This window comes from Podarcis raffonei, chromosome 10 (genome assembly GCF_027172205.1).
Source record: "Podarcis raffonei isolate rPodRaf1 chromosome 10, rPodRaf1.pri, whole genome shotgun sequence".
Classification (NCBI taxonomy): domain Eukaryota; kingdom Metazoa; phylum Chordata; class Lepidosauria; order Squamata; family Lacertidae; genus Podarcis; species Podarcis raffonei.
Window position 1 is genome coordinate 62537597 of NC_070611.1, and position 27171 is coordinate 62564767.

The 27171-nt window shown below is 40.6% G+C and overlaps 1 protein-coding gene across 24 annotated transcripts in view; it reads left to right on the plus strand.

The window, feature by feature from the left end:
• PLEKHA5 (pleckstrin homology domain containing A5) overlaps positions 1–27171 on the plus strand; it is a 178869-nt gene that overhangs the window by 107467 nt on the left and 44231 nt on the right. For 22 of the 24 annotated variants that reach the window (XR_008332562.1, XM_053406978.1, XM_053406979.1 and 19 more), the window contains 4 exons: positions 4886–4990; positions 10110–10182; positions 17103–17203; positions 18772–18887. Coding sequence is in view for 23 of the 24 variants with exons in the window: in XM_053406978.1 (XP_053262953.1) it covers positions 4886–4990; positions 10110–10182; positions 17103–17203; positions 18772–18887 (395 nt within the window). In the remaining variant the exon portion in view is untranslated. Of the gene's footprint in view, positions 1–4885; positions 4991–10109; positions 10183–17102; positions 17204–17235; positions 18367–18724; positions 18888–27171 lie in introns of those variants that run through there. The other 2 variants (XM_053406981.1, XM_053406977.1) reach the window with 2 other exon arrangements.

Below are 27171 nucleotides of genomic sequence, written 5' to 3' on the forward strand. Positions count from 1 at the left end.
AACATAGAGAAAGCCAGCAAGACTCTGCTCACCTCTAAGCCCTTTGGTTTGTCATGGACATTATACTGTGTTTCAAGGGTGCAGCATAGGACCTTGTCCCTTGGGACTGGGCAAACCCTGGTGACCACAGGTCCTATGCTTAAAGCTTTGGGCTTCTGATTCTTGACGATAAGTTCTGGTTGAACTCTGAGCTTCTTGTTTCTGTTTGAAAAAGAGCTGCATGGATTATCATTGAAACCTTGCCCCCCCCCATACAGTTGCTCACCGTTGAAAGTTAGACTAGTGTTCACCTTACCTACTTTCATGAATGTTGGCACTCATGACAGCAGCAACACACTGTCAAGTAGGTCAGGCGTAAAATGCAACTGACATCTAATGTGCAACCAAGTGGGAATATTTTTTCATTAGTTTGTCAGCGTCTCATCCTCTTGATGAGCGAAGGCAACAGCACTAAATAAACAAAGTACAAAGGGGGCATGCTGTAATATATACTTGTACTGTATTGGCTGTATTAGCCTCCCTGTTGTATTAATCAGCATGACTTACAAGGATGATACCCAGTGAAATTATTATGACCACTGTGGAAGAGTGTGTTCATATGAAACACAACAAGACTAGAAGAGGTGATTTGTAGTTTCTGGGAGGAGTAGGAAAAACTTCGATCTAGATCTTTGGAGATTAAAGTTGTGTTTTCTAGATTATATCTGCAGTGCCCCAGTTCATACATTTGCAGCAATGGAAGGCGGATATGTGGAGCAAGTCTCTGCCCCTGAATATGATCTGGGTCCTCTTTACAAGATCTTCCTCCACGTTGAAGTCTCTTTATCTATCTGTTTGTTCATTGTACTCTTGTCTTCAGCAAAAAGTGTCAGTGCTGGAGAGAGGGGCTTGTACCGTTCCAAAAAAGAAAGAAAGAAAGAAAGAAAAGCGCCCAGCTACTTTGCACGTGTGCACACACCCACACCCACCCTGAAAAGCTCGATAACTTTTGTGTCTGGATTTTCACTTTTTGAAATATGGCAACCCTAGACTAAAGGCAAGCACCTATGGTAGGAAAACCCTCCTGGTCCGCAGCAGCAGGTATACAGTGCCTTATAAAGTTTGTACAACGAAACAGAGCCTGATCATCACACTCCCCAGCCCACCTAAGAAGAGGCTGTGTATGACTGGGTAGGGGTGGGAGCAAGGATCCAAAAACTTAGCCTTCTTTGATTGGCTTTCCCAGTGTAGAGACCCCAGCCTAGGGAACAGTTCTTTTTCACTTCAACAGAAGAAAATCAACGAGAAAATGCCCAAATGTATTTTCTCTCATATATATATATATATATATATATATATATATATATATATAATTTTTGAAAAAGATGCAGCTTTCTTTATTCACCTTCCATCTCTCTAAACTTTTTTTTAGAAATATTTTTTGGTCACAAATTGGTGAAGCTCTTGTTCCTGGAATGCATATGAATTCATTCCAGTGTGATAGTACTGAACACTTGCCTATACTGTAAAGAGTACCAGGATATAATGCAGGCATAGGCAAACTCAGCCCTCCAGATGTTTTGGGACTACAACTCCCATCATCCCTAGCTAACAGGGCCCAGGGTCAGGGATGATGGGAATTGTAGTCTCAAAACATCTGGAGGGCCGAGTCTGCCTATGCCTGATATAATGGACAAGATATAATCTTGTCCAGGGAAGCCCCAGACATAACTTGATGAAACTAATGCCAAGTTTCCAACAATGTAACAAAGAGGTTTGTTTGCCCCATATTTTTTTTTTGCAAGCTTTGCTTTAACTACTTCCTGGGTGAATGTCCATCCATTCCTTATGTACCAAGGTCTAAAACAAAAGAGGCATTGGGGGAATATGGTGAAAAAAATGTAAGCATGCCTTCAGAAATCGTTGGCAGATTGGGGGCATTTTTTACGTATTGCTACTGGTTTCATATAACCTCCAATGAGGAGGTTCAAAGCCATGGAAAATCCTTCCTCTGCAACCACATAATTGTTTGCAGATTCAGAAACCCTTCACTATGTTAGTTCACATTTCAGAAAACCATCTTCTGAGAAAGTGCTTAAAACAGCACATGAAGGGAAAGACTGCTGACAGTCAAGTCTACTTTAAACACTAAGCAGTACATTTGCAGTTTTATGTAACTCAGTTGATAGAGCATGAGACTCTTAATCTCAGGATTGTGGGTTCGAGCCCCATGCTGGGCAAAGGATTCCTGCATTGCACGGGGTCAGACTAGATGACCCTTGTGGTCCCTTCCAGCTCCACAATTCTATGATCTAGTATTGTGCATGCCCATTATCTTTAAGTAAGTAAGGCACTAGTTGGAAAACAAGGTCTGTACTGCTTCGCACTATAAAAGTGCACACCTCTTGTTGTATATGGGTGCTAGGATTTACTTGATACCACTGAGTATTTGAGTTCCTAGAATGGTTCTGTTAGCTAGAATCGGAAGAAAATCATCAGTGCACTGATTCAGTTACCGTAATACATATTCACAGTTGTGGGTAAGATGTGTGTGACTGTAAAGATTCACTTTGAGGTCCATGTTGTTCCTTGCACAAAAGTGAGCAAGTTTATATCCCAAGTCCCCAACAGATGTTTGATTGTCATATTCCATTTATTATTTATTCCTTAAGGCTTAGCATCCTCCGGTAGATTAGAAAAACAGTGGGGTGTCACCACTGCTCTTGTACCCTTTCCTGCTTAATGAGCAGGCTTGTTCGGTCACATCACTTTTACTTTGAGACATTCTGAGAGACATTGATCACTAATCAGCTCTCTAATGGACTGTATGTCACAGAAATATATGCAATAGTTATAAAAATTAATGGAGCTTGATTGTACAGAAGTGAGCATAGTCTTCTAGTAGAGTTATGAGAATACACGATACAAAGAGCTGAGGTTACGGAGTGGGTCAAACGTTGGCATTTAATTCATGTCAGGGTATTAATAGGTTCTGGAATGTGAAACATAACTGTTAAGCATTTTCTTCAGTGGTTTTGCTGAATTTTTAACCGGTGTCTCTAACTTTTCCTGAAGTTTTGCAAGTTGTAGTATTTATCTAAGAATGTTTTTTTAAAAGTTGTTTTTGCTTCTTTGGCGCTATTCACATATTTCAGTTCTATTGCACCTAGAATAGTATTCACGCAGAGAGCAGTAGCAGACCTCAGATATGCTCCCTCCAACCCACTCCTCTCACTGTAAAAACATGTGAACAGCCAAATAGGAGATGCTGCAGTTATTTCAGCCCATTAAGGTTTCACTTTTTGCAGTGAGAGAAGAAACCTAAAAGGAGTGATCCCAAAACTCATTCCCACTGTCTCTCCAGGAATGATCCTAGAGAAGGGGGAAGGATCTGAACAAAGTGAGCTTTGTTCAGTTGCTTTGGTTTCACATTAATCTAATATAGGTCTTAACCAATCTCTCACAAAAATGCTTATTTCACACTTTTGAAAGTAAGGTATCATGATTAAAGTATGTTTTTAACCCTCTAGTTTTATATTAGATTTCCTCTGATATACATTGTCAGTTAAAAGGTGCTGGGAGAGGGATTCATTTCCTTCCCTGCTTTGAATTGCCTTCACTAGTGTTTTTTTTGAAACCTCTTTATAAATTGTTGTCTCCTTGCCAATGGACCATGCTTTCCAGACATTCCCTGGATAGTACTTTCACTAGCAAACATCTAATAACTTGCATTCATTGTATCAGTGGTGTAGCTGACAGTACACGATGTACACCGTTCTTTGCTACTCAAGGGCAACTTGAGAGAGATTGAATATGACCTTATTCATCTTTTCTAAGTGTGGGCCTGCTGGTTCATGCTACTGCATCCCAGTTCACCTTTGCTCCTTCAATCAGTCTCAAAGACCTGCAAAAACAGCTATCAGGAAAATACCAGAGTGAAACAGACTTAATCACTTATTAATTCTGGTTTCTGTGGTGTGCAACTTGTGGAAGTTGATTTAGCAGATAATCTTCTCCGTGTTAGATTCCCAATTTGTCAAGAGCTGAGCAAAAGAGTGACATGACCATTGTCATCTTGAATTTGTAACATATGCACCCAACCTGCCTACTCCAATAATAATAATAATAATAATAATAATAATAATAATAATAATAATAATAATTTATTTATATCCTGCCCTCCCCAGACAAAGCCGGGCTCAGAGCGGCTAACAACAGTAAAATGATACAACATTCTAAAATCATTTCATTATAAAATCAGTTCAAATCAGATTAATGGCGACCATTGGCCTAGAGTTCTGTGAGGAATGCCAAAGGAGGGAGTCAGGCTGTGCCCTGGCCAAAGGCCTGGTGGAACAGCTCCATCTTGCAGGCCCTGCGGAAAGATGTCAAGTTTATAGAAGATTATAGAAGCCATGGAGCTGGTCTGTTGTATTTGTGTGAATTGCAACACAGAAAGAATTGAATCAGTCAAGTGGAAACTCAAATCTCCTTGTGATTTTAACCCACCCCAACCTGTTTTGATTTTCTGCTGAGGTCTGTCTTCTCTATTTTTAGTTCTCTTCCTAGAATCTGTACTGCATTTAATGTTTTGGCCCTTTTAAAAAGTAGTGCTATGTTTATGTAATATCCTATTAAGTCCCAATTTAAATGTTTTGATCCTGATCTGTCCTGGGATTTGTTTCTTTCCCTCTGTAGAAAACTTCAAGAAATGCCTAAACCAGCAAAACCTACAAGGCAGTTACTTATTTACCCAACTAACAGAATAAAGCTGTTTCTTAACAAGTCCTGAGGGGATCACATGATGAGGAGCAACTGTGTCTGAGGATAGCCATGCATGTGTATTTATTCAATGTAAAAGATATTGGCGTTGCATTTTCTAATCCTTTTAATTTTATTTTTTTAGACATCACGCTCTTCAAAGAAAGTTCATAATTTTGGGAAGAGGTCAAATTCAATAAAAAGGAACCCCAATGCACCTGTTGTTCGACGAGGCTGGCTTTATAAGCAGGTATTATTCCTTCCTGAATATGATATAGATAATAACAACTTTATCTGAAGTGATGTGTTTGTAATTATGGGTGGTAACCTCTTCCAATACACACTTTTAATATTCCTCAATATATGATGATGGAAATTTGCTAATGGCATGCCCGAGAGAATCCTGTAATTGCAAATTAGTGATTTCCCTTTTTGAGTTTCTTGGCGAAAATGGTGTAAGGGTTTGCTGGCCCTATTAGTGAATATTCCATTTGAGACACAGCAGTAATTTCAGTGTTGTATCCAGTGCTGTGCAAGTGGAGTTCTGTTTGCACAGTGTTTCTTTTCTTAGAAACTTTGTTTCTATTCCTTCCTCTGACAAAGGATACTTCAACCCTCTGGAACTAATTGTTAGAGCATGTGAGGGGCTGGAAAGAAAGTTCCTTGTCTCCCCAGAGCCCTCCAGGCACATGTAGTCCCTGAAAAAACTTCTAAGGGCTTAGTTGTTTTATTGAACAATGTGGGATGGGACATGAGGGGTTGCCGGGGGGTTGAGGGGGTTGCCCCAAACTGGGCTCAGAATCTAAGTGAAGGCAACGTAAGGACGTTGGTGGAAATAACCCCCCCACATGCTCCACCTGTGCCTCATTCCGCTTTGTTGAAGGGGCCATTGTGGAGAGGCTTTTCAGTAGTACAGGTAGATATTACCTCCCACGAACTTCCTTAAATTATCATCTTATTCAAGCCCCTGGCTCAGATTTCAGGGTGATAGGAACCTACCTCTGTCCGGTGTTCTGGGATCAGTAGTGACAGGTTTAGCTCACACTCCAGCGGTGTCATCAAGGGACGGACTTCAATTTCACCCATTTTTTAAATGTTGCTAAAAATCACCTAACACTTTTGCTTTACCCAAGCTTTCATCTTTGCAGTATAACTCAATTGGCATTCTATATTTTGCGACGTCTATTGATGAAACCTGTTCATGGAGTCAGGAACATTGTTACTTTGATTGCATTTTTAAGTTACTAGATGTTGCTGAAAGAGTTTCATTAAATGACAATCAATAATGCCAGCTACAGCCTTTAAGCAGCTGTCACAGGGCAGAACTTCTGCTTTTATTTTTGTATTAATGAACTAAGTAATTGAGTATGGAGTTTATTGGCGGCTAGTCACGGAATAGAAATTAGGCAACTCTTTGAGATCTACATGGCATGTGCACCCTATTTTTCTCTGAAGAAAGCTTATAACATCTGGAATAAGATAATTGCTTCCGTACTTTAGCTTTTTGATACAGCCGAATATTTTGCTTGTAACTAGTTTGAAGCACTGTATATATAACACACTAAAGGTAGTCCCACTGTCAAACATTTTTTTTAAAAAAAATATAAAGCGTCAGACATTTACAGGGGGTGAGATGTTTTGAATCCCTATGCCAGAAGTCTCCTGCACATGCAAAACTAAGTCAGACTGGATAGGTCAGTTGGTTGGAGAATAGTGCAGATAATGCCAAGGTTGCAGGTTTGATCTCCGTATGGGTTAACTTAGTATTCCTGCCTTGCAGGGGGTTGGACTAGATGACCCTCAGGGTCACTTCCAACTCTACATTCTATGAGTCTAACATCTGGAGACCCCAGGATGGGAAATGCTGATATATAAACTAGTTTTCCATTTATAGTGCCCTTGAGAGAATGTTACCATGTTCCGCGCAATGAAAGTTACAAACCCAGGTATATAACTATTACTTCGGCATATGCAAGATAACATGCTTGCCTTTTTTAATATGCAAAGCTAGTACTAAGCTGTAGTGCTATGATGGGGAAGTATGACCTTCCAGGTGCTGTTGGACTACAACTCCCATCATTCTCCCTTCTAATGAGAGCTGGGGTCAAGTAAACTCTTAGAAGTACCTTTCCTCTCAATATTCAGGGGGAAAGCCACTTTCTTTTAACTAAAGAAAGGATAATCTGCCAAAATACTGTAGAGCCAAACTAGCCATGCCACACATTCCCCATCTATGCTATATCATAGTCATATGCTACAGTTAGTTGTTTTATTAACGGCATTTATACTCTGCCTGTTCAACATTATTCATACTACCAAAGTAATAAGAAACAAATGTATTCTGTAAAAAAGAGGGAGGGAACTTACATGCTAGCACAACAAACGAAAGCATCAGTTCAAATAGATAATAAAATCAAAACTGCCCTAATTCTTTTTATTTTATTTATGAAAGCAGCTTAACATGAAGAGTTCTTAAAAGCTTGAGAAAACAGACAGGTGTTTGCCTGGCATTTAAATGACAGCAACAAGGGTGCCAGGTGGGGTTCCTCAAGGAGGGCATTCCAAAACCCAGGAGCCACCCTAAAAGGGTTCTCTCTCTCTGGTCACCAGCTGTCACACTCCACATGACAGCGGTGCCTAGAGAGAGATTCAGATAACATTCTTGAAGTACAAGCAAATTGATATGAGAGTGACAGGCCAACAGGTATTTGAGTTCTAAGCTATGCAGAGTTTTAAAAGTTAAGATGAGAACTTTGAATTGAGTTTGGAAGCTTACAGGGACCCAGTGGATTTGTTGCAATACAAATGAGATATTATCTCTTTACCCAGTCAATGTTAGTGATCTGGCGCTCTCTCTCTTGCTCTGTGTGTGTGTGTGTGTGTGTGTGTGTGTGTGTAAGACTATCTATTTTGAATAAATAGACTACCTGCATTTTTAAAACTGTTGTCAGCTTCAAATACTTTTAGGTACAAAATTTCATCAGTACTTAAAATACGTTGAGAGATGCATTTGGAATACGTGAGTTAAAAACAAAACAAACAAGACAGAACAGAGAAAAAATCGTTGGTGGGGGCATTTTATTTTTGTTTAGTAGTCATTAAATGCTTGGGAAAGTAGCATATTTGTTTGAAAGAAGATTGTCAGAGGAGAAGCTGGCACCTTGAGTAGAATTTGGGGTTAGAAGTCCATAAAATTCCTAAGTAAAAGTGGAACATCTAAATACTTGCTTTTCTACTTAGGGGTGCATAACTTGAGATCAAGAAAACAAACACATCTGATGAGAGATCTTAGCAAAATAGTATACCAACTGCCCTTTTCTGTTTTAAGAATATTCAAAGATTTGGCATTCATTTTTCTGCCACCCCTAAATATCATCTCAAGCCCATTCATCAGGAGAGTACTTAAAATTCACTAAAACCTTTTCTTCTTTAGGCCGATATTAACATATTTATTAAATTTTATTATCAGAGGATGCACACACACAGCTGTGGTGGCGGTAGCCATTCATTCTGTGAAACACATTGCAAATTGATTATAGACATAAAAGCAAATAAAATTACTTCAGGAAAAAAGTTTTTTGTATCTGGAGGCATTTACTTGACAGTAACAGTATGGCCGATAAGAAGAGTAAAAACACTTTATGGGTTTTCTTTTCCCACATTTTATTGTTCTTTATATCCTTCCTTTCCCCCAAGGAGCTTAAGCTGGCATACATTATTCTCTTCTCTCCCCTCCTATTTTCCCCCCACAACAACCCTTTGAAGTAGACTAGGCTGACATTGTGTCCATAAGAAGCTGCCTTATACGGAGCAAACCATTGGTTTATCTAGCCCAGTATTGACATAGGAAGCTGCCTTATATTTGGCCAGACTGTTAGCCCATCTATCCCAATTTTGGCTACTCTCAGTGGCAGCAGTTCTCCGGGGTCTCTGGCGGAGTTAATCTCCCATCACCACCTACATGAACCTTTTTGAGATTGTAGGAATTGAAGCCGGAACCTACCCCAGTGCTGCCTGTTCTGTCAGCAGCTCTCCCAAGATCTCACGTAGTGATGTTAGATCCCTAAGTAGTGATGTTAGAATGAGAATGTGTGAACCTCCGCATGCAAAGGATGTGCTCTTCACTGAGCAAAAGTCTCTCACCCTGAAGTTCCAGAAGTATCCTTCTACAGAGCTTTTATAGCTACCTTCCACATAAGTTAAATTAGGAGCTTGTGAGTTTGGCACTGGTTGCTTCTTCACCGTACTACTAAGAGTGTGCACATTTTTGAAAGAGCTGGGGCTTTTAGCATTCTAAATCTGTCAGGTTTCTAGATACTCAGTTTGCTGCTCAGTGGCATCTCCTTGCAACCAGGAAGGATTTGTAAGTGATGAGATGCCCACCTCTCTCACCGTCTGTGAAGTCTTCTTCAGGCACCTGAGGACTGGCTATAATTGCTTGGGTGAAATGGACAGTTGTTCTCTGCTTACTCAGGGCTGGTTTACACGAACATGTATATTACTTGATCTCATTGCTCAGCTGTTCTCAGATAAATGTGCCTGTACTGAAAATTACAAAGAAGAGCCCTGCTGGATCAGGACAAAGGTCTCTCTAGCCAAGCATCCCAAACACAGTGGCCGACCGATGCATCTGGAAAGCCCATGTGGGCAATAAGTCATTTTCTGCAATTGTTTCCAGCAACTGTTTTTCAGAGGCATCCTCTGCGAAGTGCATGTTTCCAAATAAGATCCTAAAGATAAGAAAATTAACATTTTGAGAAATTAATTTATGAGATAAATCACTCTATCAAGCATATGCAACTTGTTCTTCAGAGGTATGCTGCCTTTGATCATGGCAATAGCATTTAGACACTATCTGATGAGGAGTTCTATTTGTGGTGATGAACCTCTAGTGGCTTCCTCACAGATATAACAGTGCTACAGTCAACCAGTGAAATCACTCACAAACGCTGTATAATGACTTCACAGTTGCAGTGCTGAACTCTGGCTTTTAGAGCTGAGGCTTGGTGAGCTTGAGCTCACGTTAAACCTTTGACCTAGGACAGGTACCGCATTCTCCTGTGGTGAGGAGGGCAAGGCAGCAGTGGCACTTTTCTTTTTACACCTGTATATATATTCCATATAACTTCTGAAGAAGACCTTTTATTGGTAGCACATACTTCCCATTACATGACCCCCTCCAAAGCAAAAGGGTGTCAGGAAGGGGCCTGCATTTTGCTCACAGCAAGTCCAGGTGCCACCTCAAGAGTCACAAGAGGGAGATGCTGGCTCTTATTTTGCCAGTTTCCTTAATGTGTTATTGTCTGTTAAATGTCATCAAAGCCTTTAAATTGTTGATTCTTATGGATTGTGTGTTTGATTTCATACAGGATAGCACTGGCATGAAGCTATGGAAGAAGCGATGGTTTGTTCTGTCCGATCTGTGCCTCTTCTATTATCGGGGTAAGTTTCTAATTGTTAGAGGCTAACCTCTAACTAACCCATATGTTGAACTTTTAAAATAAAGGTTTTGAAACTGTCCTGCTGATATAAACTTAAAAGGGCTAATTTAACCCTAAACTTAATGTGCTCCACAGAACATGTGTGGTTATTTGATGAGAACTGCATCATAAGACAAGACTATGTAAAGGAACTCTCTGAATTGCAGTGTAAATAATGTAACTTCTTTTCTTTCTGTTGACCTGATGCACTGCCAGAGGCTATGTCTGATGTTGTTTCCTATTATTCCACCCATTTGCAAACAAAATAATTCTTGCATCTGCAAGAATTTAGAAAATTAGGATTTTGTAAAGTTCACACACTTGACTGTTGTGCCCAGAGAACCCTCCTATTCCTCTTAATTCACTAGTTCCATGCATTAAGGCAGTTCTAAGTGCTTTTTGTGTAGCTGGTGAGGGGTGGGGTGATGTGAAGAAGCAGGTTTACAAGAAGCTTAACTACAAGCGACCCAGGGCAACTCTTTTTAAAGCATTCCCTCCATGTAACTTGTTGACATTGTAAACCAGGGATGGGGAACCTCTAGTCCTCCAGGTGTTAGCTACAACTTCTACCATCCTGGCCATTAGCCATTCCAAAAACTTTTCTAGAGTCACAGATCCCTGACCCTTGTTCTGAATAGAACTATTCTTCCCCTGTTCTATGGCCTTTGGAATGAAAAGTGTGCCTGTACCTTGTTCACCATCAATGGCTACATGAAAGTCTTTCATGAGCTGAAAGTATTTATAGGATTAATGTTTGCTGTTTCAGTCCGTTATACATTAAATATGCATTACTGAGGGATAACCATTCTCCTTCCAGCTGATTCTCATAATAATTATAAACTAAAAACATTCAGAATAGCAATCTTTTTGTTGTCTTGATAACTCTGCACTGCATTTGATGTTTATGGCTTGTAGATCCAGTAAACTGTGACTAGACTGGACAGTTTGGCAAAGATCATGGTGGGCTTCAAAAGTAAATACAACATTTGAAACATTTAATATAAGTTAAGCTCTTAGTAATTCTGTCCTTTATTATCTAACTTTTTTCAGCATAATACTCTAAAATTCTCCAACTTGCCCCAGTACAAGATCTACAAACTTCTAAAAATATATTTTACATTGTTTATGCTTAAGATGTGCAAAACGCCATGTTCACGTTACTATGTTCTGCATATCTGTGGTCTATATGTATTACGTGTCTTGAAACAACTATCAAGCCCAGCCTCAAGTCAAAATGGCAGCCTGTCAATCTGAGATGGAAGGGGTTGTTTAAGTAAGGCCAAATCAGCAGTAATTGAGTATTGGCTGTTCATTGTATGAGAGGGTAGTAAGGGGAAAATATCAGGAAGGGTTAAGCTTTTGAGTTTGGGTGATGAAATTCAGAGCATCCACTGATGAAATCAAGAAAATTAATACACAATTCATGATATTGAAATGAGGTTGGAATCAAGATTTTGCAATATCATAACAGCAATCTGTAAAACTTAAAAGAAATCATTTGAAATTGAGTTAATCCCTCTGCAAAATGACCATTATACATTTAGGGTGATTTTAAGCACCAAAGTTCTCATGCAGTAACAACTTAATGAATTCAGAGTCATTGTGTGGATTTTTCCTTTTAAAAAGAAAGATTATAGGTTGTTGAAAAAACCAAGCCACTGCTGAGTCAAAATTAGTGTAACTGTAATACTGTAATTTTAGACATGGAGACTTTGGTTGAGCTAAAATTGTACTATAATTAGGTAGGTGGCCAGATTGTTGGTGGGTTTTCCTGCTTAGAAGAAAAATCAGCTTAGCTTTCTTCACACAAGTATGCAACTTCTTCATTCAGGGCAACCATTTTAGCTTTTTTGAGAAATATCCCATTGTGCACATCGAGAATATTAATCATAGCCTAGTACAAAAGTTTTACTTATCTGTGTTGCTAATTCTCTTCAGTATTTTCCGCTTGATTAAATTATTGGTTTTAGGCTAGATAAGAAATATAAAAACTGATCTGCTTAGATTGCATGAATAAATAAACCAAAGCTATTTATATACCCATCCTCTGGGAAGCAATTGAAGCAGATGGAGTTAGATAACCAGATGTTCTAGTAATCATTTGCAAGCATTAGTAATGGTTATGAGAACACATCAGACATATTAACCCTCACCTATTCATGTTTGAATGCTAAGTTTTGTTTTGTTTTGTTTTGTTTTTTTTAAAAAACTTAGCTTATACTTAATATGTTTGCTTATAATACCATTTGATAAAGGTTGTGTAGGTTCACACAGAGTTCTCTACAGTCATACCTCGGGATGAATATGCTTCAGCTTAAATGTTTTTGGGTTGCGCTCCACAGCGACCCGGAAGTAACGGAGCGAGTTACTTCCAGGTTTTGGCGCAGACACTCAAAATGACGTCACACGCATGCGCGGAAGCAGCGAAACATGACCCGCAGACGCGCAGTCACGTCTTACGTTCACTTCAGGATGCTAATGGGGCTCCGGAACGGATCCTGTTTGCATCCAGAGGTACCACTGTATTTCTGATTTGGACTTCTCTTGGTTGCTAAGAAGACTACTTTGGAGGGAGAGTGTGGTTCTCTAATTTTGTTTCCTCCCATTTTTTTCTGATTTGGAGGGTGTGGATCCCTGAAGCAGAACGTGCGCGGAGAGCAACTCTGCTCTTTCCTGTCATTTTGGACTGGGATTTTCTCTGATTGATCTTGCTTTCATTCAGCTTGGTCCTTGGGAAACTTTAAAACACATGACAGGTCTAGGTTGCTGTCCTTGTTTTTTTCTTCCTGTCACCTGAAACCGCTTTGTCCTTCTTCTGTTTTGCCTAGTGCATTTTCTTCTGCAGCAGTTCTAAAGCATCAGAAGTGCAAGCTTGGGTTCATTTGTACTTTTAAAACAACACTTGTTATTGTTTGGCATTAATATAATATCATGAGAATACAAGTCCCTACCCCAGAGAGTTTGCGATCTAAGGAGAGAGGAACAAGGGAGAAAAAAGAGGAAATTTAGGCAATTAAACAGGAGAAGAATAGGCAATCTTCACCAGATGTTGGACTATGGTCCACAGATGTATATGCCATAATAAATTTATGAGTCCTCTGACACCTTCAATACAATGTTTTTTTGGGCAATTATTTCAGTTTCATTTACTTAGATTTAGCTACAGTAGAATAACATACCGGTAATATGTTTAGAGCTACTACCATCACTTTAGTAGTGTTGCAGTTTAACCGTAATTGGACTTGTTATAGTTGTAATGACAGAGAGGCAATCTATAAAACTTAAAATAAATTTATACTTGCATAGCATTTCCCCCAGTTGCTCAAATCACACTTACTCAGTAATCCTTATAATGATCCAATAAACTAGTCCAGTGTTCTTATGGAGTTAAGAAAACTGGACTAGTTTATTGGATCATTATAAGGATTACTGAGTAAGTGTTATAGATGGAGGACTGGATTTTGAGGGATCGTGACTTGTCTGAGGCCACTTTGGAAGTTTGTAGTTGAGCTAAGATTTGAACCACAGGTTTCCTAGCCTGTAGTTCATGCTTTCAATTACAACATACTATGCTAGGTTGGACTGGATCGCATATCCCATACATACTGTGCCAGTGAGCTGTGCAGATCTCCACTCTATTCTGCATCAGCACTTTAAGCAAACCCACTCCAAACACACAGAGCCTTCATTTATTTATGTTTCGTAAGTTACAAACTGTTTTTCTATTCCTGGCAGAGGCTTGCTATTCTGGTATTGTAAAAACTCTGTTTTTCAGCATCCTTTTTATTGCTTTTGCTGGAGGATAAAAGACCAATTTCACCTTTGTTGCAAGCAACAGAGCATTCTAATTGAATAAGCATTCTAATTGAAGGCCTAGGATAAAAGAGTCTTCTTTTATTTATTGTTTCCTTTTTATTTTCTATGTGAAAATAAAAATAGATGCAGGAGGCAAAGAAATCTGTGGACAAAAGCTCATCTAAAGGGAATTTATAATATGATGTTGGTACAGTAAATAAATTCAGTATAAAAGTGGTTGTGTACATATCTACTAGAAATAATACCTGGCCATAATTCACTCAAAATTAGGTAGTTTTATTTGTGGTATAGATTGATAAGAGGTTTTCTGCCAGAACAGGGGGATCCAGTTCTTTTAAAGAGTTTCCCCCTTAGTAGAGAAAAGTCTCAAAGCTTGCCTCAGTGTGGGTAATAGATAGCAATCACTGGCCTCTTGCTACAGTACACTTTGAATGGAGTCACCATCTATTTATTGTCTGGCTGTGGGTAGAGCCAGGCCATGTCATAGACCAACAACAGGAGGGGGCTGTATATGAAACATAGAACATATACTTTGGGAAGAAAGCACTAAGCCACAAAGCTGGATCTTGATTTGGGAACCATTGTTTTCAGGGAGCTGCAATTGCACCTGCACTGGGCTTCTTGTCACAGATATACCTTAATTTTGGATATACTCCCGTCAGTTTCTTCTCTCTCGTTTCACCATTCCCAGCCTTGGTTCTGCCACTGCCAGTTGTGTTCCAAGGTTGATGCTGTGAACCAGTCAGTAGTGGTTGGTTTACCTTTCTTTTCTCCAGCGAAACTAGTATTTCTACTAATCATTGTGTCTACATGGATTTGATTGGTTTCCACAGGTCTTGCACAGATCTGATGGACTGTACATGCAGGCAGCGACCATTTTAGACGTGTCAGATATGTGTGTGACCATGCCGAACCTGGAAGTGACCCAAAAGCATCACACTAAGGGGCAGAGTAGGGAGTGGGCAGGGGTGGAGGCAGAACTGGGTGTTTGCAGGCTTTTTCAGAGGTGTTTCAAATACATGTGATTTCACTTAAACACATGATCCCTTGGAATGTAACCCCCCACGTAAATTGGGAGTTGTCTGTAGTCTCAAATGATGACCATAATACTATAATTAAGATAAGACTATACATGAGTAAATATAGCACACTCTAGAGCATCTATTCCCCTTCATGGATCACTGCCTTGCCGTGGCGAAGGGGCTTGAATAACTCAGAGAAGCTATGAACTATGCTGAGCAGGGCACCCAATGCTTTTGAATTATGGTGCTGGAGGAGACTCTTGAGAGTCCCATGGACTGCAAGAAGTTCAAACCTATCCATTCCTAAGGAAATCAGCCCTGAGTGCTCACTGGAAGGACAGATCCTGAAGCTGAGACTCCAATACTTTGGCCACCTCATGAGAAGAGAAGACTCCCTGGAAAAGACCCTGAAGTTGGGAAAGATGGAGGGCACAAGGAGAAGGGGACGACAGAGGACAAGATGGTTGGATAGTGTTCTCGAAGCTACCAGCATGAGTTTGACTAAACTGCGGGAGGCAGTGGAAGACAGGAGTGCCTGGCGTGCTCTGGTTCATGGGGTCACAAAGAGCCGGACACGACTAAACGACTAAACAACAACAACAGAGCATCTATTTGCATAGATGCCTTTAAGAGCATGGCAATTAATATAGTACTTTTAGATATTTAGATATATTATTTAGATCCAAATATATTAAAACTTGCTGTGGCCTTTGAGCATGAAAGTTAAGATGGCCAAACTGTATGATATTGTGAATTTCATGCTGCTGAATTTCATACAATACTTGTACAGTTACATTTTCTGTCAAGGGTACTAGCATACCTCATATATTACAAACTTTGCACCCAAAAGTGTATTTGGTCAAGAATGGTTTGTACTTTCTGTATTGCAGAAGATTTATGTTTAGGCATTAATAGCATGGTCCTTTTAGTCTAGCCTGCCTTGCAGGCTGCATGCTCACTTTGGAAAAATAGTGTCATTTTCCTTTGATGTTGCCATTAAAGACAGCCGTAAGAAACATGGCTTGAATACTTAGCATTCTGCTGTTGTACGTGAAAGCTTTTCTTTTGGGCCAGGCATTCATTGTGATTGCCGCACTCACACAGGGGGCATTGGCAGGCGCATGAACTGCAAATTTGTGTGTTCACCTTCATGTATTAAACAGCTCCTCTATTGAAGAGGCATCATTAGCTACTCCACACTTCATAGTGCTTTGAGGTAGAGTTAAAAGCAAGATTAAAACCCTTTTCTCCATTCCAGTGATTAACTGTAATATCCAGATTTAATGCAGCTATTCAGGAGACAATTGAATCCTTCATAATATTTGTTTAGTGAAGTATTTCTGTTGATGAGTGGTGGGGGGATTCACAACACTGTTCCAGTCTGCTGAGATACTTCACCCAGCGTTTGGAAGAAGAGAACCATGGGCGGTCTAAGCTCACAAAGACTGTTGATCTGAGATGCTCCCTGCTGACATTGGGTGAGGGGTGGATGAATGCAATGGGCACTGCAGAGTTGGCAGAGGGTTAGATGCGTGCATTGGTATTCCTTGCTGATTGCCAAGGATTCGGATTTTACCGACTGAACTACATGATACAGTTTAGATGAGCTCTTCCAACTCCTGAAGGCTATTTCTGTTTGCACAAATGCTGTCTGTGTGTTCAGCATTCAGTCAATAATCCTAGCAGGCAACAAATTTTATAAGAGGTCTGCCTTGAGGAGGGAATAGACAATGATGGGCTGGGCCTCCCTCCCTCATCCTTCATAAAGTGGACTTCCAGCAGGTTCTCAGCCATTGTTTTCTCATGGGCTAGTTTTGCTCCTTGGGGTCCAAAGGCATTGTCTTTGGCTCCCTAAAGACCTGTTATGAAATGTGGAAGCTTGTTGTTCTAAAATGGTGGAGTCGCTGAATTTGCCCTGAATTTCCTCCACAATAATTTTAAGCATCTGGAAAAAGTTTTAAGTGCAAATGTCTGTTTCAGTGTTCTAGAATACAGTGCAGCAGCAGTTTGCTAGCTTAGTCAACCATTTTTATGTTATTCCTAGATGAAAAAGAAGAGGGAATATTGGGGAGCATACTTCTTCCCAGCTTTCAGATATCTATGCTTTCTTCTGAAGATCACATCAATCGCAAATATGCTTTTAAGGTAAGTAAGAATATTATTTATCCTTTGGTCTGTGGTGTGCAGGTGATCAAGAAACCATGATTGTGAACACATTCACTGTTGATTTCAGGTTAGGCAAAAGCTGACACAGATTGAAGACTACCCCAATATCATATTTTATTCTCTAGAGAGCTACAAAAACAAACCATCATTTGTAAAGGCAGTAAATTTCACTATTTAGTGTTATCAACATTCGTGGCTCCTCCAATGTGACTGCATATTTTACAGCTTTTTGTTTCAAAGATCCTGCTTCTTTAGTTTAGGTGTACTTTTCTTTGATGGTGTGGGAAATGAACAGTTCAGTCATTTTTGTGTCTCAAGATGATGCCTACACATAATCACATTTTTGCAGCTTCTTCCATCAGCAACCTCCACGATCTAGAGGTTGTACTGCGTCATTTTTGTCAGTATTGAAATCTATCACTTGAAGCCCTAAATATGTGCACACACTTCTTCCCATCCTTGTGTTACCCTTTTAGAGAAGGTTTGTTCACCCTCTGTTTCTACCTTCTTTTGGATTTCTTTGTAACCCACCTGAAACTGGATGGTTGTAGCCTTAACAGTACTAGAAGTCCCCTCATTCCCTGGAGAAATGTATGTGTCTGCAGGCAACCTTATATCCTCTGCCATGTTGGTGTGTCTCAATGGAATTCAGTTATCTCACTGCCTTAGCATCCCATTCATTGATATCTTCCTTTCTCTGCTCTCTGGGAGCTTTTTGATTCTCCATGGAACAATTGGGCATGCAAGTGACATCAGGTGCAAATGGAACTCATGGACCATCTTCTCCCTATATGAAATCTAATCTACCTTCCTAGGCATAGTTTACTACTTGCCCACTGTGCCTCTATTTTTGTAGAAGGGCTGCTTAAAAGATTTTGCTTGTAATCTATAGTTCTGTGAGCATTTGCTAGTTACTTGCCAACTTGGACAAGACCAAAGTAATTAATAGCACCTTTAAGTTGTGCCCTTGAACACTAATTTCATTTTTACAAGGTTTATTTTATTTAATGTATGCTGGATGAATTGTAGCTGCTCTTCTGTTAAACAATCTTGCCTAACTTTACATTTTGTTTCTTGGATTTGAACTTCTTTGGGCTCCTGTTGATGATGAGTACACTAAACTGCACTGCATGTTTTAATGGGTGAGTACATAATTTAGAACCTGCTATTTTGTCCTGACTCCCAAGCATCTGAGCTAATATATTTCTATAATCTGTGCTTCTCAGATGCCAACAGTGAATTTTTATTCTGTAATTCGTAGAAATCACTTGGAAGCGCAGCAGGTGCACAGTGAAACAACAAGGCTTACAAATTTAATTCTGATATGTTTTTCCCTTAGTATAATTGCCGCAAAAGATGAGCATGATGTTGAATAACATTGCATTAGTTACCGTGTGATGAGTTTCTAGAGGCAGCCTGAATAAATCTTAAAACCAATGAATTACTTATTAAGGAAACCAGTAATATTCTTCTATTTGTTTTCTTCTCACTCCCTTACAGACTATCGTAACTTCCCCCACCACAATGACCATGTCATTTCCAATCAGGCAGCTCATCCAAACATGAGGACCTATTATTTCTGCACAGATACAGGGAAGGAAATGGAGTTATGGATGAAAGCCATGATAGATGCAGCTCTTGTACAGACAGAGCCTGTGAAAAGGTAACACAGGTTGACAGTGCTGTAGCATCTGTGTTAGTTTATACTACCAGACTTTTATCTTTCTGTCTTGTGTAGCTATGTCTCGATAAATGAGTCATGCTAATTCTGATAGATACTTAATTGCTTTGTCAGGCATCAACATTTTAGAATTACATTTTTCAGTTAATAGATGACTCCCCTATGTGAACCTTCAAGGTCATGTTTAGGGGTGTGTTACTACATCTCCAGCTTTTGAAAACTTCCTAGCAAGCCATACTTGGAACAATGGGCTTTTCCCTCCATCTCGATCAAGGTCCAGTGCTTTTCAAGAGACTTGTATGAGCAGGCAGCACTTGTTCAAAAGTATTTACTGGAGCTGGGGAAGCAGACAAGTGTACATCCAACTGAGCAGCACAATTTGTGGCTTACATAGAGTTTGACTCCATTGTGTCAATAATGAGATGATGAATTGTAAGAGGTGATAAGCTGATTTGAATGACCCATAGTACTGTATTATAGAATGATTTTATGTAGCATTAACGCTTTACAATAAGCTGATAAAGAGTTAATGATGGGGTAACTTCCCATGACTATTGTAGTACATTATACCTCATCCATTGCATTGCTCACATGATTTTAGCTTGTAAAAACAAGACTTTTAATTATAAATATAAAGGTTTCTGTGGGCTGAAGTCCTCTATGGCTTGAGGACAAGAGCCTGTGGAATTAGAAATGTGCTGGACCAGATAGTTGAAACCTTTAACCTACCCCATTCAAAAAATTCAAACAATAAATTAAAAATAGTTAATAGTTCTGGAGAAAATGCCTTAAGCAATCTCACCTACCATTGAACCCAATGTGTTTTGACTTTTCATGACTTTGGATTTCGGTGCAATCCCTGAAGCATAATCTTCACGTAAGTTGTAGGCTTACTGTACTGCATTTTTTATAGTTGAAATAGGTAGTTCTTCCCATGTTAGAATTAGAGCATACTGAAAATTGGGTTACATTCTGCTGACTACACTAATTGGAGCCATCTTGAATGAGCCATAGCTGAAGATGGTGCTTGGGGAGGAGAGAAGCTGCAACTTGCGTCTTTTTTTATTCCCTTTTTTCATGCCAAAAAATAGCAGCCTGAACATTTGCTGGTGAAACAACATTTCATACGAAATGAGTCATGTATGACCTCTTGCCTTTTCTGATTCTGTCTGGAGAAAGTGGAAAGTTTTCTCTCTCGCTCATAGTAGTAAAACTTGGGGACATCCACTGAAGCTGCATATTAGAAGATTCATGTAAAAGAAAGTACTTCACACAGCACATGGAATTTGCCCCTCCAAGATGTAGTGATGGCCACCAACTTGGACAGTTTTAAGGGGGGTTAGACAGATTCTTGGAGGACAAAGCTACCGGTGACTACTAGCCATAATGGCTAGTATGTTCTGCCATTGGCAGTATTCTTCTGAATACCAGTCACTGTGTACAGAAGGTATTGTTGCACTCAGATCCTGCTTGTGGGCTTCCCATGGACATCTGGTTGTGGGATGGGCTCTAGAAGAAGGCCTTTAGCCTGAACTAGCAAGGTTCTCCTCTTATTCTTATCTTTCTGTGTATCTTTAGCAATATAATATAGTTTCTAGATCTCTGCTCAGTAGCAATGAATATGTATAACACACATGTTATTGAAGCTATTTGGCCTTAGAGACTTAATTGTAAGTAGTCTCACAGATCGAGGTCTGGTGGAGTTTTTTCTGTTATAAGTAGACTCAGGTTTAATAATGTCCTGAGGGGTCTATTGAGAATAATTAATCCTAACTGTTTTAAATAAGCAAAAGCCCATTTAAAATTGTCACTCAAACGATGAAACAAGCTCCCATGTGGTTACAACTTTGATTATTTCCCTAATTTAGGTCACTCGTAAGAATGCACTGGCATTTTCCAAATCACTGTTGCTTTTCCTTTATCAGTTAAATTATGCTTTCCTACAACAACTTTCAATGTTGTGCTGAAATATCAATAAATAATATCCCGTATTCATTGCCTATAATTTTTGGCAATTTTGGCATCATATGCAAGTAAACTATCAAACACTATCTTCCACCGGCAATGAAGTTGTGTTATTATTGAAATCTCACTGCTATCCCAGATTGACTGTATCCTAAAACTTTATTCCATTAAGAATGGAATAAAGAATAAAGGAGGATAAAGAATAAAGTCAGTGGAGGAAAGGTGGAGTGTAATGCATGCTAGGACTTCAGGCTTTGAAGGAAGCATCAGAATGACATGAGCATAACAGCAGAAAATACATGATTTTAGCAGATGTCTTTTGAAATTCAGTTTAAGGAAAAGATGATGACAGGGGGGCAAGTCCCACAAGGAATAGGCTGCAACAATCTAGAATTTAGACCTATAGTTTTGAAATCCTTCTCTGGTGAAACTGGGGTTTCTCAATGAAAAGGCTACGAGCAGACAGCCTTCCATGACTCAGAGCTTGTTTTCCATTACTGATCCCCTCCTGTAATTTGTAGTTGCAGGAAAGTTGTGGTTGTGACCCAAGTCTCATTCATAGAGAAAGAATGTTATCAATATTTTAGGCATGAGTAGGCAGATAGATGAAAAACAAAGGACAGTATTGTGATTTTAAAAGAGTTGCTTTAAAGGGAATCAAGCCCATATGATGTATAAAAGAAATGGTAATTTGAATTCTGTATAAGACTGTAAATGTCTAGGACTGCTTAGATAGTTGACTTTAAGATGAGATAAAATCAGGGTCCCCAAATAGGGGCTTGTTCCATGAATCCTTTTGGGGTGGGAATTATTTCAAAATGCTTCAAAATGGAATAGAACACTGGTTACCATTGGTTACCTGACAGCTTTAAGCAAACAGTGATCTTTGATTTTTAATATCTGTGTGTTCTTATTATATATAGATATTGTTATACATTGTTTTGATATTTATATGATATAGCACTGTATAAACAAATAAATCATCACCTAGGCATTGGAAAGTTTAGGGGAAGAAAATTTAATTTGTTTGGAAACTCAAGTCAAGTCCTCTCTACCTACTCTACAATAGCCATAGTATTGGCAGTGGGCATTCATCCCACCCTCCCCAGTAATGTGGACCAATAAGACTCCTCAGGCTGTAAAAGAAAAAGCTTGAAAAAAGCCAGTTAGAAAAGCATAAATGAAGTTGTGTTGATGGTGAGTAAAGTGTTGCACTGCAGTAAGGTTAGCATTTCAAATTGGAAGTAAGGTGGGAGAGAGATTCCATGTGGTCAGAATCCATGGTGCTTCTTGGTAAGGCTAGATGAATGATAATGTTCCCCCAATATTTGAGGAAGGCAGGAGTTGCTAAAGACATTAAGCAGACATACCAGCAGACAGGCTTGCTAGAATAGGCAATATTGGGGGGGTTAGAGAGAGCATGGTGCTAATTAGGTTAAAATCACCACCAAATCCTTGCCACCAGGATTTCTCAATAGATGAAAGAGTCTGTGTAAAAAGGGTTAATTGAAGGCAGGACATTTGAAAACAATTCGTTAGAGATTAACTTTGGCCAGTAATGAAGTGGGAGAATGTATCTGGTGACAGGTAAAGATGCCCCCCCCCGCCCCGGCAGTGACTGAGAAGTGGAAATAACAGTGGTAACAGGAGAGGAGAGAGTTGGAGCATAAAGATACTTGTCTTCATACCCATATTATTTTTGAAATGTCAGTGAGGCATCTAGGAAGAACAGTTGATTTGACAGTTCAGTGGGATTGGGCAAGGTGAGAGATTAGTTTAGGAAAAAAGTAATCCACCTGAAGAAGGTAGCTGAAACTTTAGCAAATATGAAAATTGTTGAGAGCTCTGATGGATTCTTACGGAGATTGGGAGAGATGAAAAGGGACAGGACAACAATTAGCAGTTATAACAGGAGAACCAGAAAAAGGGCAGTGTCCTAGATCTCAAGGGGAAGGAGTGAAAGTGAAATAAGATATAAAGAACAGACAGTACAGACTTGGAAGGTAAGAACATGACCAAAATGTAAAGGAGGTGAAATCAGGAGCTGAATGCAGGATTTCTTATGAGGAGGAAGGTATTTCAAAAGTAGGAACAACAAGATTGAAATTTTAAGCAGAAAGGAGGAGCCAGCTGACACAATGTATGTGAGTAAAATAGATTGGTGGGAGAGAGGGAGAACTCAGCAGGTTCTGGGACTGGAGAGAGGATTGGCCTACTTAAATGCAGTATACTAGTTGGAAGACGAGAATGAAAGAAAAAGTGGGATGGTGGCAAAAGCAAGCCTCTAAAATTTAATAAGAGCGGTGGATCTGCCAACATCTGAATGGGTAAATTCAGGGTAAATATGCTAACAGTGCAGCTGTTACTGTTTCTGATAAATACAATTATTTTACACCACAGTTCAAGTCAGCAGATATTTTCCCCACTGTAATTATAGAAGCCACAAGTGTTTTCCCAAAGATGAATAATAACTGACATGAAACTTGCCAAATGAAGCAAATTGATGATGTCAGTGACCATGTAAAGTTTAAAATAGGATATTTCCCTTTATCTACTGAATTTCTGGCACAGGAGGTCCAGGAGCTAGACAGCTCTGTATTTTGCTCCATCACAAAAGATGGCTTGAAATTAATGAGGATTTCAGAGGCTTTAACTGCTAAAAAGAAGTCAAAGTGTGCTTTTTCAACACTATGAAGTCTGAAGATTTTGCCTTCAAATTTTTATCCCCTTGCATAGCTGTCAGATTGAATACTGCAGTTGGGACTGTTCCCTGTGTTAATGGTTATATCAAACACAGAATTTAAGTAGTAGTAGTTTCTTCTAGTGCTGCATCTCTAAGACAGTGAGTGATACGCAACATAAGTGATTGAGTAGACCCATAGAAATTAGTAAGCTTAAGACCACTGATGTCAATGAGTCTGTTCTGAATTATGACTATCCCCCTTCTAAAAACTGCCCGTTTTAGAGGCCAATCTCCAGCCAGCCTCATTTAGACTTGCTTTTACTGAGCTGCATTTTCAAGCTATGCCCTCTGCTGTCCTTGATGGACAATATAACAGGGTACCATACAAAGACAGACTCTGTTTATGTGGGCAACCACAGGTTGCACTATTTACTATATTGCCCACTATACATTTGACTCAGGAGGCGGTTTCTCACCCTACCGTCCACACAGGAAAGATGTCTCTCCCCAGCAGAGAAGATTCTATGGTTTCTTAGCTATATAAATGCTTCAGTGACTCATAAAGTTGCCTTTTTTGCTTTGGTGGCCAAAAAGATCAGAAAGAAGACCCTGGACAATATAGCAGTGAACTGTAAGGGAGACACAGAGATCTAAATAGGGACCATTATGTGTGGCGCAACACCCCTTTTGCTTGTATTTATTTTTGATTCAGATTTGTCATGGCCAATGGCTAGTACAATAAAGTTATTTGGATTGAATTAAGACTAGCATGGGACATCACCAATTGCTTTATCTCTGCTGTGTTCAGTCTGTTGCTGAGATTTCTGTTATTGATTTTTGGTGTTGCTTTCTAGGGTTTCATCCAATGCTACAATTCTGTTCATACAAGAGACTGCCACATCTGCAACATAACTTAGCATTCCACCCCTACACACCCTGAAAATATTCTCCAGGGTGTTGTGGGACTCACCAGATCAGATATTGGGGATGCATGGAGAAAGAAGGGGAATGGGAAGTCATGTCAGTTCTGTCAATTCTGGTGATATCCAGCATTGGATACAATCCTTGATCTATTGTGCAGCATGCAAATGTAATAAATAAATATTAAACACAGATATGCCCTATCCCATATGTTACATATAGGAGCCTTTCTGGATTCATTTTGTCAAAATCCAAGGCATATAATATGTTATGTGATGTTGATTGCGCAGTGTGAGATTGTGTGTTGCATGTATATTGCATATAAGTTCCTCTCACACAATATTTAGAAATGCTCAGGGCAACGGGAGTGTGCTGTTGGCCCCACCCCTGACATAGATGTCTATATGCATGGGAGTTGGAGTCCTGGTCATACACAATAGAGATTTATTCATGTAGGCTTTTCTCTTGAAAATGTTTGTGCCTAATTCATGGACATCAAGGGCAAGGTTGGGGCAGGCTGCTCATTATTGGGAGAGGGCCAATGGTGGATCCTCATGCCCCTCTCTATGAACATTGCCCCTTCATGCAAGTAACCTGTGAAGGAGGCTGTAGACATGGGGAGTTGATGCTCATGTCTGGACATCCAGCAAGTATAGAGCTGGGCAGGAGCTCAGTGATGGGTAGCAGAGGTAGACACAGTCCTGATCTCTCATCATGCTTAGGCAAAAGATTGTTCAGGATCATCCCTTGTTCTCTTCACTTCTTTCCTTTGTTCAGAGAGTACTCAAGCAGGGAGATTATACCATGCTGTGATGGGATGATGAGCTGCTTGTGCGTAAAATCCTAATCCCTCAGAGTTTGGCTAAGTCCCCAAACCTCTGTCTGTGATGGAGCTCCTTAAACATGACTCCATCAATCGCTCGTTGAATCGGACAGTGGGCGTTTACGGAACTTCTTCCAGCATAAAAGCTCCTTAACGGAAACGCGTCTTCTGGACTCTCGGCGTGACAGTTTCCGCCGAGGAGTGGGTGTCCCTACAGGAGGTCCTGAAATCTCCCCGCTGCTCCCGCTTGAAGTGTCTCTGAGCCCTCCCTCCGACTCACTTTCCCTTGGAACTCCACTTCTCCCCCTGCTGGTCCCCTCCTCCGCTGAATGGTCTCTCTCACCCTCCATGAGCCCTTTCACCTCCTTAGTCTCAGATGGCAGTTCCCTGACATCCACCTCCCCTCCAGGGCCCCCTTCACCCCCTTCCCTCCCCTCCTCTGCGGGAGGCGAGGGAGCAAAACCCCTGAAGGAACCTCCCTCATCTTCCGAAGTTTCGAACACTTCCCTCCACCTTTTGCTGTCTCCGGTTTCCAAGTACTCCTCCTCATCGGAGTCTGTTCCTCCTTCCAACTCCGATTCCCTGAATCCCTCCAGTTCCTCCTCATCGTCGGTGGTGCCAAAGTACTCCCTCCGAAACCTCGCTACTGGCTGAGGTTTCCTGGGGAACCTTTGGTGAAACGTTTCGATCAAGATCTCGTCACGGACCTCCTCTGCCTTCACCCAGGTGTTTTCCGACTCCGGTTCCCCTTCCCACGCGACCAAATACTCCACCTGATTACCCTTCCACCTGGAGTCGATGATTTCCGCCACATGGTTGCGGCTTTCCCTTTCTTCTATGGCTGGCCCCCGTGTGGATACCCCTTCACCTTCCCCCCTGTATGGTGACAGTAATGACCTGTGGAATACTGGGTGCAGTTTCATGTGGTTCGGTAACCGGAGTCTGAACGCCACTGGGTTGACCTGTTGGATGACCTCAAATGGTCCCAATCTTTTGGGTCTCAATTTCTTGCAACCCCCCTTGAACGGCAACCCTTGGGTTGATAGCCAGACCCGACTCCCCACCCTAATTGTTTCACCTTCCCTTCTGCTCTTGTCTGCCTGCCTCTTATATTCTTCCTTGGCCCTTTCTAAGTTGAGTTGGAGTTGACGATGGATCGCTTCCATTTCTTCTACAAAAAGTTCCGCGGCCGGAACACTCCATCTTTCCCCTCCTTCCCCTGGAAACGCCCTGGGGTGGCACCCATAATTAGCCAAAAAGGGGCTCATCCCGGTGGACACATTCTCAGCATTATTGTAAGCAAATTCCGCTAGTGCCAACTTTTCGACCCAATCGTTCTCTCTGTCATTGACATAACACCTCAGGTATTGTTGGAGAATACCGTTTGCTCTCTCCGCCTGCCCATTGGTCTCAGGGTGCCTGGCAGTCGAAAAGTTGACCTCTACGTGCAATAAGCTCATAAGTTTCCTCCAGAATCTGGACGTGAACTGTTTCCCTCTGTCGGAAACCACCCTCAAGGGGGCGCCATGCAGTCTGAAAATATGTTCTACAAACAATTTCGCTGTTTCTTCCGCCGTGACTGCATGTGAGCAAGCTACAAAGTGACCCATCTTAGTTAACAGGTCTACTACGACTAGTATGGCGGTTTTCCCCTGGGATTTGGGCAGATCAGTCATAAAATCTATCGACACCGCCTCCCACGGTCGTTCTGGTGTGGGTAACGGTTCTAATAACCCCGCTGGTGCCCGCCTTTCTCCTTTGGCTCTCTGGCATTGGTCACACCTTCTCACATACTCCCGTACATCCTCCCTCACCTTGGGCCACCAAAACTCCCTGGTCACCAACCACATGGTCTTGTGTTGCCCAAAATGCCC